Source organism: Diplotaxodon limnothrissa, linkage group LG18, assembly GCF_057381915.1.
Source record: "Diplotaxodon limnothrissa isolate DT_005_m linkage group LG18, D_limnothrissa_male_GT1.1, whole genome shotgun sequence".
NCBI classification, from domain to species: Eukaryota; Metazoa; Chordata; class Actinopteri; order Cichliformes; family Cichlidae; genus Diplotaxodon; species Diplotaxodon limnothrissa.
The window spans coordinates 26569348-26587295 of NC_140613.1; the positions used below are offsets into that span (position 1 = coordinate 26569348).

Consider the following 17948-nt stretch of genomic DNA (forward strand, 5'->3'; position numbering starts at 1 on the left):
ATATATAAACTTTTTTCTCTGTAATCCTGTAAACTTTGGAGGCTTGGTTCAGATCTATAGAGCTGAATGAAGCTTTCACAGGCTGAAAGAAACACTACAGTCACACTACGGATAACCTTTGTTATGCACAACAGAAAATTATTGCAACTGTGTGTTTGTGATTTTGTTGCCCATGAAATGGTTCCTTCAGAGTTGGGGACCAGGTCTGTGACCACTTACAGTTAGTTGGCGTCTTTTGGTGCATTGAGACGGTAATGAGACAAAGCCAGTCTATCAGTCTGCAGCCGAACTAGGCAACTGCATGCAATCTGCAATACTAAATTGATTAACCTTGATAAATGTGCAAAACCCAATAATAACCACAAAATAGCTTCAGTGCTTGAAATGCAAGCATTTGGCATCAAGCCGAGTTGAGTCCTGTATATCAGACTAGTTCCACTCATCAGTGCAGACTGACCTGAAGGTGATTGGAGTCAGCCTGAGTCAGACTACGATTGTTTGCAGGGTCTTAAGGTGTAGATTTTATTTTACACATTACTGTCACATCTTCAGACTTCAGATAAAATGTGCTGAGAAGGAAAAGGGTGCTCACAGCTCAGGGATCACACCTGCCACAAAGGATCACAGGCTGTAGTTTTTCCAGGAAACTTGAAAACATGTTGCTTTGGTCACATGCAGCCAGTAGAGGGAGCCAGCACAGAACAGTTATTATTATAAGGAAGTAGAAGCAACAGAAGTGTTACAATAAATAATGCAAATAATGAGCCTTTTAGAGCTCCTGCAGGTAGCCATAGGAAGGGTTAAATGACCGAAGGTACAAATTTCAGTGGGAACATTTGTTTATTTATTTTCTTACTTTACTTTTTCTGGGGATTTAAAAACTTAAACCATGAAATCAATTAGCAGTGTGTGGTAGAAAGAGAGGAAGGAAAAGGTGCTCTAAAACCTGGTCGCTGATCCACACACTCACAGGTACTCACAGCATGCAGGGCTGAGGCTGGAGCACCACACTAACTGCTGTTGTGACATTTTATTGAGTTGAGAGCATGCTTGAGAAAAGTGAAGCGCAACGACAAACGCAATGTGCAGCTCCAACTGCACAAGCAAACTGCCCAACAATCACAGTCACACTGAGGCAGATCTCTGAAGAAATATCATGTTACCGACGCCTTTACCTAAACCGGCTCAGGATTCTATAGAAAAAGAACACTTGATATGGGGATCATAGGAAAAACTATTCAGCACACTGTGATGGGATGAGGATGCAACAATAAAGGGTGTAGAAAAAGCTCTTCTCTGTGGTTCACTGGTTGTCCTTCAGTGGCATGCTGCTCAGGTGTGCCATGACACCTGTTTCTCAAAGCTCTAGTGATGTTGCTGCGGCGTACGAGAAGCTCTGTTTGACTTTAAAGAAAAAACTCAGACAACAGAGAGTAAAGCGACCGAGTCTTTCTCTCTTTTTTGGGTTCTTTTTTTTTGGCCTGGATCAGAAATGCGAGCCAGCTGCAGAGTTGGCACCTGCCCCCTTGGCAAGGCCTTCTTCCTCTGCTGCCTGGGTGGCAGTCTGAGCAGGGGAGGGGCTAGAGTGCCTCTGGCGTCTCATGAAGGGGAACACACTGACGGGAAGGAGAAAAGGAAAATGCGCTCATTAAATGCATGCTTAAATATGGATAGAGGGAAAAAAAGTAGGATGAGTATAAAAATGTCACCTTTTCTTGGTTTCCTGGGGGACGATGGCTTTGGCCAGCATGTTCTTGTACAGGTCAGACTTGAGATACCTTGGATAGGAGTCCTGGGAACAGACACACATACACAAAAAGAAGCTTTTAGCTCATGGGAAAGAAAAGATGGACTTCCACATGAGTCAAAAAAGTATGTTTTTTGTTTAAATCTGATGTTCAGAAACAGGAAAAGGCAAGTCACACATTTATTGTACCCAACCAAAGATTTGGAGAGCAAAAGGTAGAAAAACAAAAATTGCTTTCTGGCTTCTTTTTAATGCGTTAATTTACTTTCCTGCTGAGGGTAAGAAGGAAAGATCAATACACTCTCATATGTCATGCAATATGAAGCCAGAGCAAAGAGGTATCCAGCTTAGCTTGGCATAAATACTAAATACACACTGAAACAGCTTGGCTCTGACCAAAGGTGAAGCAGCACTTCTAAAGCTCACTGGTAAGAAACTGATATTGATCCTCTCGTCTGACAAGGAAGCAAATGAGCTTTTTTCCCAAGCTGTATTCCTGTAAAGCAGGACTCACCTCAAAGCACCATTACAATCTAAAAAACAGACTGTGCATACAGTAATGTGCAAATATCTTGAGCCACCCCTATTTTTTTTTATATTTTGCTAATGTAAGTAGGTGATATAGTATGTAAGGCAGAAAACAGACAATTCTAACAAGCTTGAAAGTCGTTCTTTGGTATGTCCACCTTAAATCTCCAACACCGTCTGAACTTTGGGGAGGCCAGTCCATGCCTGATACTGTTATACAGTTTGTGTTTTACTATGCAAGTGTAATTTTGCTGCATTTGGGATCATTGTCACGCTGAAAAACAAAGTCATTGCCAATTAGCTGCTTTCCAGTGGTATTGTAAGGTGAATCAAAATTTGTGCATAAAAGTATTTGAAAATGAAGTTTTCACTGATTTTTAGTTCAGTTTGTGTGTCATTTAGCAAAGCTCGGCCTTTTGAGGCTTATTGACAGCCAGGCTTGTGCTGAAAAGGCTTCAGTGCATAGTAAATGATCGACTACATGGCCAGATGCATCTCTCGGATCCTGTGTTGGGTCTTTGCTGGACTTTTTTCCTACTCCTCAGGGGCATGGCTTTCACATACTGTTCATCTTCTGTAGTTTAGACAGGTTCTTTGCTAAGTTGTCTGTCATGTGTATAAACACTGGTTCATCGCTTGAGAAATTGCCTTTGTGATGCTTGAGTGATTCACAGGTCAGTGTGAAGCAGCTTAACAAACAAACAACATTTCTCAGAAAATGGTCAGGTACAAGGACTAGATTGAAAATAAGTAAGAAGCAAGCCAATGTCCAAAGAAAACCCCTGCAAGACCTTCAGAAAGCCTAGAAGAGCAATTGATGAAGACCACTTTAAAAAATGACAAGAGTCTGGCTTCTTAGAAGCAAAGTATAAAGAAATGGTTCAAGACTTTTGCACATGACTTCATAACGTTGCATAATTTTATTATAATTTGTGGGACAAAGGAGAGAGATCCCGTTTAATAAATACAGAAAAGCCACGTCAGGTGAAAAAGTATAAGAAGGATCTGTGTTCCATATTCATGGCTCGCGCTTGCTTATAATGCATTTTTTATGGTTGATGGTAAGTGCTGTTACATAAAGGTACAGTGTGTGGGTGGGTGAGTCAGAGGTCAGACCTTCTTCATGAGGAAGTAAATGTGCATCTGCGCGTCGTCCATGACAAAGCGGTGCGGCCGTTTGATCCCCTCTAAGGTTTTATCCATTGTCTTGCTGTCGATGTTGACCCAGCGGGCCGCTCCAGGAGCCAGGAAATTCCTGGGTTACATAAAAGACGAGGTGCTTATCTTATGAATATGTAACACATGCATGTGTGACATGGCTGTCCACTTACTTGTAGATGTCCTCCACTTTCTCTACGATTTTGGAGCTTTCTCCATGTCTGATATCCTCACACGCCTGCCAGAAATACAGGTTCTCCGCTGAGAGCGGAGAGACACACGGTGAGGAGCTGCGTGTGTGGTAAAACAACACTGATGCAGGAAAATGTGACACACGGCAAGAGTCTTTTTATAGCTGTGGAAAGAGTTCCTACTGTACGCATGCATGGGTGAGCAAATCCCTCTCCTGTGTTTTGCTCATGCCTCCCTCTTCTCCACATCTCACTCTTAAATGTGGCCCTTCCTCTCCTCCATTCGTCTACCTTTTAACTTTGCCACATCTGTTTGTGACCTCTTCTGTATTTGAATTCTTCTTCTAATGATTTAAAAGATTGTTTTAATTGATTGCTGCGCAGCGCTTCAGCCCACGTCTCTGGTGTTTATACAGGACACATAAATATATTGAATCTCTTTTTCCACTGTCTCGTCTTTTCCACCTCTCACCGCCGGGACTGGAAAATATCATTAGGAGAGATAATCAAATTCGGAATAAAGCTGATGTGAAAAACAATTAAATAGATTTTCCATGTGTAATATTGTAACAATCTATACTATATTCCTCGTATTTCACGCATATTTTACACCTGTTATGCTCATTTCCAGCTGCAGTTTCAGCCTCGACAGGGACGTGGCTGAAGACAGGTGCCTCTGGTGCCTGCCAACATTGTGTTGTATTGATGCAAACATGAACTGAAAGTGCAGGTGGATACAGGCATTCAGACCTGCTTTACTGGGAAAATGGGTTATGGATCACTTTAAACACAGCTATGCAGACACAAAGTTTTGCAGTTTTTCCTCTGCAAACCATCAAAGTGCCAGGTCTTCATTGCTCAGACAGCATTTAATGATGTCCATGGGTTCAAGACTTCAGGTGGTCACTGACTAAATCCATGTAATAAAAACAATCCGTCTATTCTCTTCTACTTATCTTTGTCAGGGCCACAGAGGAGCTGGAGCCTAACCCAGCTACCGCAGTGCCAGAGGCAGAGTGCACCCTGGACAGGTCGCCAGTCTGTCGCAGGGCTAACTCATAGAGAGAGACAACCATTCACACCTATGAACCAAACCCCACTAACTGCGTGTCTTTGGACTGTGGGAGGAAGCCCGAGTACCAGGAGAGAACCCACGCAAACACAGGAAGAACATCCACAACAACTCCACACAGAAAGGCCCTGGCCTGATGGTGGACAGTGCTAATCACCGCACCACCGTGCCGCCCTACAAAAACAATCCTCATATTTACAATTAGTTTTGTTCGTACAAATTATTTTGAGCCTCTGAAAATGAGGGCTAATGTTTAAAAATAATTTTTGTTAAACTCCTTGAATTAAAGCTGAAAGTCTACACTTCACTCACTATTGAGTGTTTCATTTTAAATTCACCATGGTGGTGCACAGAGGGGAAACAAACTACAAAGTCTGTATCTTTGTCTAAGAAATTATGGACCACAACAGTGATAGTGAACATAATAATATGAATGGTATAACAAGTGCATTTTGTTTTTTTATCCTCCAGTATTCAAAGCTGAATGCTCCATATTTGTAATCGGTTCCCTCGCTCCTGTTTCTCACCACTGAATTCCTTCTCCAGGTAGGTCATGAACTCCCTCCTCCCCATGGCATCGTTGAGGAGCTCCATGAAGCTGAAGCTCCAGCGTTCTACTCGTAGGCGCGTCGGGACCGGCACTCTGCTCAAGAAACGCACAAAAAGCAGAAATGTTACGCTGGATGTAGGATGCTGAGCTCATTTGTAATGTAACACGCTGATGTTTCTGTAGCGCTTTCATAGTCTCAATTACTACTTAGTGTTAAATAAGTGTAAAGTGTCTTAGTGTAAAATAAGGAAAAGCATGATAAGTTCAGTACTTCAACTGTGAGAAAATATATATGATCTAACGCGCTGCTGCTACATGACTCGATGAAGTCTCAGGGCAGGGATAGCTCAGTAGGTAGAGTGGTTGCCCCATGATCGGAAGGTCGGGGGTTCGATTCCCCTTAACAGCTACCCTGGGGTACCCCTGAGCAAGGTACCGTCCCTACACACTGCTCCCCGGGCGCCCAATGGCTGCCCACTGCTTCACTGAGTGAATGGGTTAAATGCAGAGAGCAATTTCCCCACGGGGCTCAATAAAGTACAATAAAGTACACACTTTCTTTCTTCTTGAACGTGTGGAGTACTGTACTGTGTGGACTGGTTATAATCTCTGCATTGTCTCACATTTCTGCGTTCATCGTCCAGTGCGCGGTGTCATCAGAGATCCAGGGGTTACTGGGCAGGCAGCCTTGCATAATGGGATCGTGGTTCAGGTACTGCTCGCTGTATTTCAGAAAACTGCACATCCACGCACAAGTGCAGTGGCATGCGCGCACACATGAACACACATGCACGCACACACACACACACGGTATTATTGTATTAGTCCTGCAGATCATAAGAGTTAATGGCCACTAATTCCAACTCGCCCCGGGAAGCATCCATTAGTGGCTCTTCTAGAGGGAGCGCTAAGCTTTATGTGCATGTGTGTGCGTACTAGAAGACGCCGAGTTTGACCCGGGCAATCAGACGTCTATTATGTGTGTATCTGTGCGTGTCTGGATGTGAGCCTTTAGCAAACTGACACATACCCTTCTAGGCAGATGGATGATTTTACACGGTTTCTTCCAAGAGCCTTTCTACAGGCTTCAATCTGCAAACAAAGGCAGGAGGAAGAACCTTTTATGTGCTCTATACACTCGTACTTAATCTGATGGCATCTAAATTACGCGCTGTACTTACCTCTCTTTTGTAGTAGTCACTGTTCTAGTTCTGTAAAGAGTAACACAGGGTCATCGTGTGAGGTCACACATTAAACCTTTATATAATGTATGTTACAGTTATAGAAACATATACATTTGAGGATAGCTGCCTTGTGACCAAATGTGTCACAGACACACAAACAGTAGCATTAAATATATAATTTTACAAACAATGACAGCCTAGTATGAGATTACAGACTAACATACTGAATTAGATTTCCCATTTGGGACGACAGACGCGACTGACTCTACCCTGTCATCTCAGGTCCTCGACTTTTTAACCTTGATTTACAATCATGATTATTATAATCATTCCTAATACACTGCAGGTCTGCGGTAAACTTACTTTCAAACGATCCCAGTGGCAAGAAAGAACAAAAGGTGGCGATTAAACACGGAGTGAAAAGTTATATCGTTAATGCATTTTTTTTAAAGCAGGAAGTAGAGAAATACAATGAAGTCACTGACCAGTGTGACTCTGCAGCTGAAGTTATTTGGTCGCTCCAAGCCTGTGTCCAACACGTTATTAACCCCAGGCTGTAAAAAAAGAAGAAAAACAAAAAATAACATAGTAAAATCTAAGTACAGTGTATTTGATGCATGTGTCTATACAATATCTGTGTGTGTGGGTGTGTGTCTGATGAGATGTATGTGAGCGAGCACTTAGCCTCCCTAGAAGTTTCCACTCCACTAGCTCTGACTTTTAGTCCCAGGTTTCTTTCTTTTTCTCCAAGCCCTCGTCCCTAATTCATAAGGTCGAGACAGGATGGAGTCCCTCCTCCAAAACCCTTGTCCTCTTATTCACCCGCCTCCCATTACCCCTTTCATCTTCCCCTCCCCTCTTTCCCGCGGCATGCACACGCACGTGAACGCTTTTTCCTTCCCCTTTGGTACTTCTCTCTGCCTGCCTGCCTCTATCTAAGAAAAAGATGTGGAATATGATGATGATGTTTTTCTTGCTCTCTTTGTTTGTCCCTCTGTTGCTCTCACTCTCTCTATGTCAACTGAGGCTCTTACCGGATAGGTTGAATATTTCATGCAGAAGGGAAAAGGGACTGTGGGTGAACTTTAGTGGGACTGCTGTCTGCTTTTATGCTGGGATACAGCTTTAATAGTTGCCAAGTATAGAGATGATCATGTAGTTGTGCTGTAGCATAGCATGTACAGCACAGTACAGTTGAATACAGTACAGTGTTATTGAGCGTACCGGGGGTCTGTTGATGAGCCAGTAAGCCTGCTCCTGACACTCCAGAACAATGCGGTCAGCCTTCCGCCTCTGTTTGGACGCTCTGAACATAAATCGCAAGGTTTGTTCGTGCACGCTGGTAAACGCACGTGTGTGTGTGTGCGTGCATGTTTGCGACAAAGTGCACCTGAGTTGCTCTCTGGCTTGCATCACAACAAAGTCCCAGGTGTGGTTGATCCTCTTGTGCAACAGACTGTACCTTTCCTAAAAAAGGAAAAGGAAAAGAGGGAGGAGAGGAGGAGGAATGATGACACAGACTTCTTGGCCCAAATTTTCCTGGTGCATATTTCATAACACAAACAAACACACACAAACACACTTTCTCTGTCATTTAGATGCACAGACATGCATACCCACATGATTTCCTCACCTTCTCATATTCCATCAGTTCGCCTTGTTTTCTTATATTCTTTTTAGCCAGATAGATTGCTGTTGGGATATAAGAAAGAAAACAAAGAGAAAGAGGTGAAATCAGAGGTCCAAAGACCTGCACCTGTGTTTATTAGATGTTATAAAGGCTCCTTTCTGCCTTCAGCTGCTCACTTATTCACATGGGTCTTTACAGCAGGTAGCTCCGCATATTTGATTTGGGATTTTTTTTTCCTGGGTCTCCTCCTGGTCTCAAACTGGGGTTCTCTTATGAATGTATAAACCACTAAAGTATAAAAACTCTTAGTTGTGTAGGATTTTTTCGCAAAGTGTTTCATATAAATAATTTTTAAAAAGAGTGAAAAAGACAGGAATTGTAGGATATATGTAAAAAAGAGCTTACATGTTCGTAATCATGATTATATAATGTTTTATATATGACATGTCCACTGGGAAGTGGACATCGTCCCTCAGAGATCACATGTATATTTAGAGTTTTTTCTTACCATAGTCCAGCTCTGACGCGGGCCACCTGGTACTAGTCCAGAAATAAGGAGTCTGTAAAAAACACAAACAAAAAAAAAACTAACTAACTAAAAGCAACATTTTTCTTTTTCCTTTTTATTTATTTTTTTCTTGACTGAAACTGATGTTGAAGCAGTTGATGAAAAAGCAGCAGACTGGCAGATGGATGAGGGATTAGGAAGTGGGCTAATGGAGTGAGAGTGAAAATGGGAGATGGGCACTAATAGAGAGAAGGTGATGTTTACTGAAAGATTGATGGAGGAAGGGCCAGGGTTGTAGAAAGTAGGCAGAATGGACATACTGAGCGGCCTGACCTGGAAGCGGTAGGGTGACTCATCGGGCCGTAGCACAAGGCACCTCGGCTCTTTGAGGGGGTAAATGTATCCATATTTCACCAGCATGTTGCCAAGGTGCAGAGACTCTGTCGAACACCACAGGAGAAGTCTCAATCATCTCACCAGATTGTTATTCAGGTTTTTTATTTATCACCATGTCATGTCTGATGGCACCTGAGAGGGGATGCTGATTTCATTAGGACTAAAGCTTTTAGACTGAACTGACTAAGTAGCTGTGACTGGAAAAGAGCTGTTGGCACTGCACTTTTCTTTATCACACATGCGAGCATTGTCAACCATCTCTCATAAATCAAGGCTTTGCTCCAGCGATGGAATGCCTCATCAATCTTCAGTCTCTCCTCATTTGTTAAAGAGCCCTACTTTTTTGAGTGACAGCTCCCAAAAAAAAGCCGTGGGATGCTTTTTAATCAGCTTCTACCACTCTCTCTCTGTCTCTCTCTGCCTGACTCCACTCTTTTCTTTCCTGCTGCTCGGAAGCAAAAGGGACCAGCGGGCTACTTTTTTCCCCCTCAACGTCTAATTTAGTTGAAAATCTCCTGAGGTGGAGATCTCTTTGGGCACACTAATCAAACTCAGATCATCAGGTGAGTTAATCAGACCCAGTCCCACAGGGGCTAACCCCATTCCTGTTTACTGGAAACATCCTTCCCTACGATGCACACACAAATAACTACCTACCGCGTCAGGCACCATATCCTGGCAACACACCAACGACACACAACATGCCGCTCACACAGAGACAGGAGAAAAACAGCAGATACGTAACAGTCAACAATCAAGCGCACATTGTATGCATCTGTACACCTACCCTCCTCGCTGATTCTGTATTTGTGTGTCAACCAGGCAATTATATCATGGCCTGTAAAAGAATGGAAAGAAACAAGAGGGGAAGTGAGGAAAGAAGTTCCTCTCCAATCTTGGCAAAACACACGGGATTCTCAAAAAAATGAATGCTGAATTATGTATGACTGCTGGGACAAAGTCAAGCTGCAATGTACCTGTCCACCCAAGCGCACTGATTCTAATGCATACTGACACAAGGAGCATACTCACACACACACACACACACACACACACACACACACACACACACACACACACACACACACACACCTGTCATGGCGTGTGGAATGACAGTTATAAGAAGCCTCTGGTTTCTCATCTTCATGCCCATGTCAGGGTCCTGCATGGCCACTATCACTTTCTCCATCTGCAAGGGAGACACACACACACACACACACAAACACACACACACACACACACACACACACACACACACACACACACACACACACACACACACACATATGTAAACATGCAGCTGGGCAACAAGAATTGGACCACTACACGAATAATAACAACAACAACAACAACAACAACAATAATAATGATAATTTTACCTTAATTTGTTTTTCTTCTTTAATCTAATGAAATGTGTTGGATTTGTTCAGCGCTGGATTTCCAGGATATTCTGTGACAATAAATAAATACAACCAAAGAGAACGTGATCAAGCAGTCTTACCTTTCGAAAGCATGCCATTTGCTCCCGATGACACCCTCCTTTAGCCAGGGTGTTGATGGTCATCTTGCGGGATGCTTGGGATCACTCGACGGGACGGCAAAGTGCAAAAGCAAAGCGCTACCGGGAGAGCGAGAGAGAGAGAGAGAAGAGAGAGAGAGAGGGAGAGAGAGCGAGAAAAGAGAGAGAGGGAGAGAGATGGAAACATCAGGCTGTCCCGTGCCTGCCGGGCGCGCGCGCGGCTGTGTAGATTAGAGAGGATTACAGGTCAAATAAATTTTTACTCAAGAGTTTCGGCACAAAAGAGGCAACTAGCTTTTCTCTGTTTCTTTTTACAGATAGGCTACATGACGAACTGAAAATGAAAAAATATAGCTGTATACGAAATGTAGGCCTTACCAAAGCGTACCATATCAAGTTCTTTCGCTGTTATTTGAATATTGACCTTTTTTTTTTTAAATAGTTTTATATTTGCAGAGAGCGTTTGGCTTGTGTACTGACCTGATAAGGGTAATAAAGATAAAGACACTGCATATTAGTATGTTCTGTGAGCTAAATAGCTAAAAGGTTGAATAAAACATGTCAGGTTGCTGAAATGTGTTGAACGGATTACATTAGTCAATAAATAGATGACTAAGCAAGCAGCCTTGGTATTTTTTCATTTTATGCCATTAAAAACAATAAACTGGCCCTGAATGTATGAGCTAAGAAATACATTTGCAGTTAAACAAATTTTCGTAACAAAAATTCTTAAAGATGCTTTCTCCGCTTACACATATTAGCATATCAGCAATTACAGTCATTTCGAAATGAACTGGTATTTTGTATCTTAAAATATCTATGACAGCAAACACTGGTGCTTAATCATTTATGTAGATTAAAATGGTTAAATGTTTTAATGAGGATGTATTATATATCCTTAACCATCATTATATTTATAACAAAGTAGCTACATATTGTTACGGATTTTGTTCCCTCTCTTTACTATATCCGTAGATGTGATTTGGTCATATGGTTGTTTGTTTGTTTGTTTAGGCTCCTGCGCAGTATCTTAGCTGTTCCCAGGACTGCGCTCTTCTGGACAGAGATCTCCGATGTTATTCCCGGGATCTGCTGGAGCCACTCGCCTAGCTTGGGAGTCACCGCACCTAGTGCTCCTATACATATATATATATAAAAACACCCAGCACGCCCCTGCGGGCGGTTTATCCTTCAAGCTCGGGTCCTCTACCAGAGGCCTGGGAGCTTGAGCTGGATAGCGTAGTGGTTAAACTACACGCCTTTGGAACAGAGGATATATATATATATATATATATATATATATATATATATATATATATATATATAGAGAGAGAGAGAGAGAGAGAGAGAGAGATGTGTGTGTGTGTGTATTCTAATAAAATAGATCAGTCAATCAAACAATGCCCTATCCCAATGTATGATGTGTCATTATGTGGAATTAAAGATAAAATTATGAGAGTGAAATATTTTTGGTTTTTGATTGGTAAAATAATTTAAACAAAAATAATTTAATTTAATTTAATTTAATTTAATTTAATTTAACCCTCTGATGCATAGTGGTCACTGGAGTGGACAGCTACTAAAACGTACATATCTCTTTAATGCATTGGTTTCTATGGTGGAACTGCATATTAGCCTCTAGAGTGCTCTCTGCTGCCATGCTCCATTGAGGTCAATTCAGTGTTCAGTTAGTGCAACTGCAAGTAAATTTCCTCTGAATCAAAGATGGCAGACAAACTGTCACCCCTGCCGACCACTGCTGGCATATCCTGTCAATCCTTCTATGCTAAAAGAGCCCAACAGGTAAAAAAAATATGATGATATGCAGTAACATCTAGGGAAGGATATTATCTGTTTGGAATAAGAAATTGTTATGTCTAATATGTAGAAAACTACGATTAACCATGTGTCCACTGTAGTGGACATCATGCATTACCCACTATATTTTTTTAACATAAGTCATAAATTGTCTCACTGTTTTTTGGGACTGTTTTGGTTATAAGTAAGCATATAATTGTTACATTTATAAGCTACTCATTTAAAATGTATATTTCTGTGCAGATCAGCTGTAGTTTGAGTTACTATAATAATTATTTTATCATATTTTGTAGACTTCAAATGCAGCAAAGAATAAGGCAGCGTACAGAATAGTCCAGGAAATTCCATCCAGCTCCAGTGATGATGATTTCATTGATGAGTGCAGTGATGATGAGTTCAGTGATAAGTCCAGTGATGATGAGAGTGGCTGCCAGAGCAGAACAGAGACATAGGAACTACGGACAGCCTAGGTGTGATGAACACAGAAGTGTTTGGAGATGCAGAGACTAAGATGTCAGTTTGTGTTTTCTTCCAGCATGCTACTAAGGGCTTGGTAATACTGTCCTGCATCGTTATAGAACTGTGTAGACTCAAAAATGTTTCTCTTGTTGGAGATAGTTTGCCATATTCAGGTGTAGGATTCACAGCTAGGACTGTTGATTGGTTTTGTTATTTACGTCTAAACATTGGGGCCTTATGAGTTGAAAGTTCCAAAAAAATTGCTGAGATGTTTTTCAAAGGATACAAGCAAACAAGTGTTTGTATATTTACAATAGAACACAAGGTAATTAATTTTTATAGTAAATTCACAGTATTTCATGCTAAGTGCTCAGGCGCATGTAGTCCACTGGAGTGGACAAGTTTATAACTTTATAAAAAAAAACATATTTTTGGGGAAAAAAGAGTTGAACATTTTTTTTCATGTCCTGAGAAGAATAAAAGCACTTAAGAAAAAAATCTTGACCAAGGCTTTCATAATTCATGCATCAGAGGGTTAATGCGTTGCCAGTTTACATACACATGATTAAAGACAATGATTGAACGTCAATGGCTGTCATTTTTGTGCCACACAGGCTTCCGTAGAAGCAGGAAGCAGTTCCGTCGTCTTTTAAGACCTTTCGTGGTCCTGTTTTCAGCTAATTTTTTGAAAGGAAATAAGAGCTTTTGCTGAGGTAAGTGCTTAACTCCTGCTTTTTGAATACTGCCGGGTTAACTGTAACGCGTAAGCTCTGTAGCGAAGGAAACAGCTAGTGTTAGCTGCCAGCTAACACTAGCTGTAGCAGGATGGAGCAGACCATTGAGGAGACTCAGTGTGGAGCTGGTCCACTCCAAAAGTATTGACACTATAGACACGGCAAAAGTCATAGGCATAATTTAACTTGAAACCAGAGTTTAAAGAAAATCACTGTCCACTGTTCCGTCATTTTGGATGATAAAACAAGCTAATGTTTTTGTTACATCTAATGTGCTTTGTTTGTTGTGTTGTTTTCTTTCTGTGGCACATGTCACAGTGTGTCAAGATTAAAAAAAAAAGTCTGCAACATCTTAACAGCCCACCATGCAGTGTTGTTTAAAGCCTTCAGAACCACTGTTACTTCATGAATTAAAACTGTTTAATACTTTCACAGATGGAAGAGATACAGCCTTGTTACCATGGACTTTTCATTAATACACTTCACTTCTGATCATCATATTTAACGTCTTTCACATTGTTTATGTGCCTCTGTCAGGTTACAGATGGGTGACATCCGTCAGTCATTGCTGCCTCGGGATGTGCTGAGTGCAGCCAAGGAGCTGCTGTACCACCTGGACATTTACATCTGTAACCTGGTGCAGTCTGGGAGGCAGCCTCCTCAGGTTGACTCAAAAACCCTGGAGCTGGTTGAGGAGTTCATTCTACATGCACCCAAAGATAGAAACACCACAGCCAGGGTAAACTGGGACCCCAGAATGCTTAAGCACCAATGTATAATATGTAAACACACAAAAGAAATCAGTCAATAACTCAAGTGTGTTTTTTTGTTTTGTTCTTTATTTCAGAGAATGAGTGCTCTTCAGGAGCTCCAGCTGTTGGAGATCATGTGCAGCTGTTTTCAGGAGCAGAGTCGTGATGCTGTCCGTCAACTTATGTTTGCTGCCCTTTTTAATCTCCAAGGCAACCAGGCAGATGAAAGCCGCATGGCACTGCTGGGCAAATTGGTCTCCATGGCTATCGCTGTGGGCAGGGTTCCTATCCTGGAATGTGCTGCTACCTGGTTGCAGGTGAGGACTCAATCACACAGCCCTGTGTTGTTAGTAGTGAAATCATGAGGTCAGGGAGAAATGACAAAAAAACACAACCACAACAACTGTTCTTACACTAGACTTTGATACGTGACAGCAGACATCATTGCATCTGGACGATGTATTGCTTCAGTGATGGTGCCATGTGTAATTTGACCAGTTTCACCAGCCCTTATCACAGTTGGAACTTTGATGCTTTAAGGTCTATGTTTTTCTCCTGACACTGTCTGGACCTGATGTGTCAAGAAAAGACTGCATGTATGTGTCCCTGTACTTTGGATGTACTAATCGTAGGCTTCTGATTATGTTTGTGCTGTGCAGAGAACCCATCGTGTGTACTGCGTACGCTTGGCGCAGGTGCTGGTAGATGATTACTGCAGTATGGTCCCAGGCTCTGTGCCCACCCTGCAGAATATCCACGGTGCAAGCCCACGCTTCTGCTGCCAGTTCATCACTGCTGTCACCACTCTCTATGACTTCACTTCAGGTAAAAAAAAAATGCATGTAAAAACATGGAAACTGTTTGAAAAAAGACTGACACGCCTGTGTTCGTTGGAGGAACATCTGATATTTAACATTTTTGTGTGTGTTTTCAGAGGAGCTCACCCCCCCACTCGAACTCCTCCAGATGATAGTATCGTGGATTCAAGATGACCCTCATCTAGTCCTGATCACCTTCCTGAACTCGCCCATTTCCGGCAGCCAACCGATCACCTCGCTCGATGTCACACCGTTAGGGGGTTTGGTGCGCTGGTGCATAAAAGCACCGCTGGTCTATAGCAGAGACAAGAAGCAGGCGCTGACCAATGGAAGCTCTGAGAATGAGCCAGAAGTAGGGCCTCTCTTCTCTGCACTCCATTTAAGTGTCCTACAGGTTTGTGTTTGTGTTCAGATCCATTCAGTAAAAGACACATTGTACACGTAAACCCTTGTAACGTCCACAGAGAAGGTCATTAGCCATCTCCTCCTTCTTCCTTATTTAGGTCTTAATGCTTTTGCCCAACATACTCAACGAGAAGGGGCTTTTTGGTCGCCTGGCACTGCTTCAGATGGAGTCCTTGGCTGCTCTGACGTCCGATCTTTCCCGACTTTTGGACCAGGCTGACAAACACACGCACACGTCCTCCGCTGATACACTTGCACTGTCCCAGCTGGCCCTCGACCGGCTGGCCCAAGCCCTGCAGGTGGCCATGGCCAGCGGAGCCCTGCTCTGCTCAAGAGGTAACAGTGTGGAAAAATGGTGTCGTGAGTGCCTGTACATTGTTGTGCCTGAGACTGGAAATTAATGTAATATTCAGCTATTCAAATCCAGCTCCATGTATGGCTTCTAAGTTCATTTTCTAAAAGAAACAAAATGACAACAAAAAAACACAGCTGTAGTTACAGTTAAGTCTGCCATGAACTCATCTGTATATTATTCTAAGCAAGTATTCTAGAGTCAAATATGTGGCCACCTGTCTGACAGCTAAAGCTTGGTCCAAACTGGGTCATGTCATCATGTCATGTGATAATGATCCCAAATAAAGCAGCAAATCTACAACAGAGTGACTGAAAAACAAAAAAAATTAGACTGTTACAACATCTCAGTCAGAGTCCAAATGTCAGTCTGAGTGAAGAATGAGCCAAAGTTCCTCCACAACAATGTGAGAAACTGTTGAAGTCATACAGAAAATTATTACTTTGAGTTATTGCTGCTGAATGTGTCTCCAAAAGCTGTTGGATCACGTCTTGTACTTAGTTTTTCACTACTGAGTAGAGTCCTGTGAAATCTTTCTCCTTCCTAGTAGATGGGTACATAAACTTGTCCCACGTGTTGCAATTACTGCTTTATTTTTTCTCTTATCTTTTAAGTTAAAGACCTAAAAAGATTGAGTGCATTAGTATTTAAAGGCAAACTGATTTTTAAAATGTCACTTTGAAGGAACTTTAACAAATGTTATATATGAAGGAGCTTTTAGAAAAGAATTTAGTAGCTAGGTAACCAGCTGTACTTTGTCTTAGCACACTGTCTTTTCAAACATAATGTTGTCTTCACAGAGGACCTGAGGGCCATCTGTTCCCGACTCCCCCACAACAAGTAAGATCCAAGAATTTGTTGTTTAGTACATCATTTCCCTTCACAATGTGATATTTCCACAGTGTTGTCGCCTACACTGTGCTTCAGCTTCAGGGTTTGTTTGTTTTTGTTTTTAACAAAATGACATAAATGTACCATGTTATAACCAGCACCCTAGACTATATAGGAAGCTGGTTAAGGACTGAAGTTTAGGTGTTGAAGTGAAATCGAACAAACTTCCCCATTGGAAGAAATTTTACCGCTAAAGCCATTCTATTTAAACAATGCAGTATCTGTGCCTTTAACCCTCGGACGGTTTAAGTCCCTTTTTTGACTTAAACCGTCCGAGGGTCAATTTGATTACAGATTTAATTCCTGTGATTTTGGTTTTCTTTTGGCTTCTCATCTCAGTCTCATCTTTTTGTGTATTTGTGTTTCCAGTCTGCTCCAGTTGGTGCTGTTTGGCCCGGTGATGTACTACAACAACATCCACACATCTCCGCTGGCCTATAGTCCGCACGCCGCTCATTCACCCATCGCCCCGCTCCCTGCACTCCCCACACACCGCGCACACACCCCGCATGCGCCACTTGCCCCACACCCTTCCTCTCACCCTCAGTACCCAGCTCAGCCCTTTATGACAGGGATGCCGTTCCCCTTCCGACCCAGCCACTGAGAGAAAAATCCCTCAAACCACTGGCAGATGTTCATGTGGACATTTGGTAGTATGAAGTGAGTGTTTGTGTGCGTGGATTAATATGTGTGTTTGTGTAACTAGGGTTTATTGTCTGATGTTATTAGCACCTTTGCTTCTGAGAAAGTCTGTGAGGCTTACATGTTTGTCCAATAAATATTTTTTTACCTCCATCATGGTGGTGTTCTTTTTACCAACTATTTGTGGTCACTGTTGTCCTGTTTCCAGCAGGAAACGCTGAGCTTGTATTTCCAGGTGGACAGTTAGAAACTGAATCATCATTACAGGAATTAACCAAACCACCTGTTAAAACATGACGTGACATGTGCAAGTGCAGGCATAGAGGCAACTTGACTCAGAGTGTGGACAAATGAGTAAAGGTAGACTGTTCGGCGTGTCCCAAACTCAATGTGCTTCATTACATAACTTGGAGATGTCAAGAGTTTTTGGAGCCCTGCCCTGTGTGCATAAGTTCGCCCTGTTGCGGGGCAGATAGCATATCATTGAACTGCAGCACCTCACCCTTTTCAGAGACCCCAGCTGCCTTCATGTAGGATGAGAATTGCATCATCTGCGATATTTTCTCTATAGCAGAAGCAATGGGTGCCTTTAAC

The 17948-nt window shown here is 42.2% G+C and overlaps 2 protein-coding genes across 2 annotated transcripts; one reads left to right on the top strand and one right to left on the bottom strand.

Annotated features, from left to right (window-relative positions):
• Window positions 1–508: 508 nt before the first annotated feature.
• rgs11 (regulator of G protein signaling 11) lies at window positions 509–10554 on the bottom strand. Its single transcript, XM_085377272.1, is given in 17 exon segments — window positions 509–1616; window positions 1710–1792; window positions 3392–3530; window positions 3607–3694; window positions 5224–5339; window positions 5870–5983; window positions 6277–6338; window positions 6428–6457; window positions 6916–6984; window positions 7655–7736; window positions 7821–7897; window positions 8064–8122; window positions 8569–8620; window positions 8902–9008; window positions 9752–9802; window positions 10057–10153; window positions 10466–10554. Coding segments are annotated over 17 exon segments (1419 nt in total). The 5' UTR covers window positions 10529–10554; the 3' UTR covers window positions 509–1486.
• Window positions 10555–14038: 3484 nt separating this feature from the next.
• On the top strand, window positions 14039–17316 carry ints15 (integrator complex subunit 15). The gene is made up of 7 exons (XM_085378469.1): window positions 14039–14233; window positions 14342–14563; window positions 14906–15071; window positions 15181–15458; window positions 15568–15805; window positions 16622–16661; window positions 17082–17316. The coding sequence occupies exons 1-7, from the start codon at window positions 14039–14041 to the stop codon at window positions 17314–17316; spliced, it is 1374 nt and encodes a 457-aa protein (XP_085234595.1).
• Window positions 17317–17948: the final 632 nt, after the last annotated feature.

What these genes read in the sequence shown, in the direction of transcription:
- ints15 (XM_085378469.1), top strand. Translation starts at nt 14,039, where the DNA reads ATGGGTGACATCCGTCAGTCATTGCTGCCTCGGGATGTGCTGAGTGCA. An exon ending in TCCATTTAAGTGTCCTACAG is followed by an intron (nt 15,459 to 15,567) that starts GTTTGTGTTTGT and finishes TTCCTTATTTAG; the next exon opens with GTCTTAATGCTTTTGCCCAA. An exon ending in TCCCGACTCCCCCACAACAA is followed by an intron (nt 16,662 to 17,081) that starts GTAAGATCCAAG and finishes TTGTGTTTCCAG; the next exon opens with TCTGCTCCAGTTGGTGCTGT.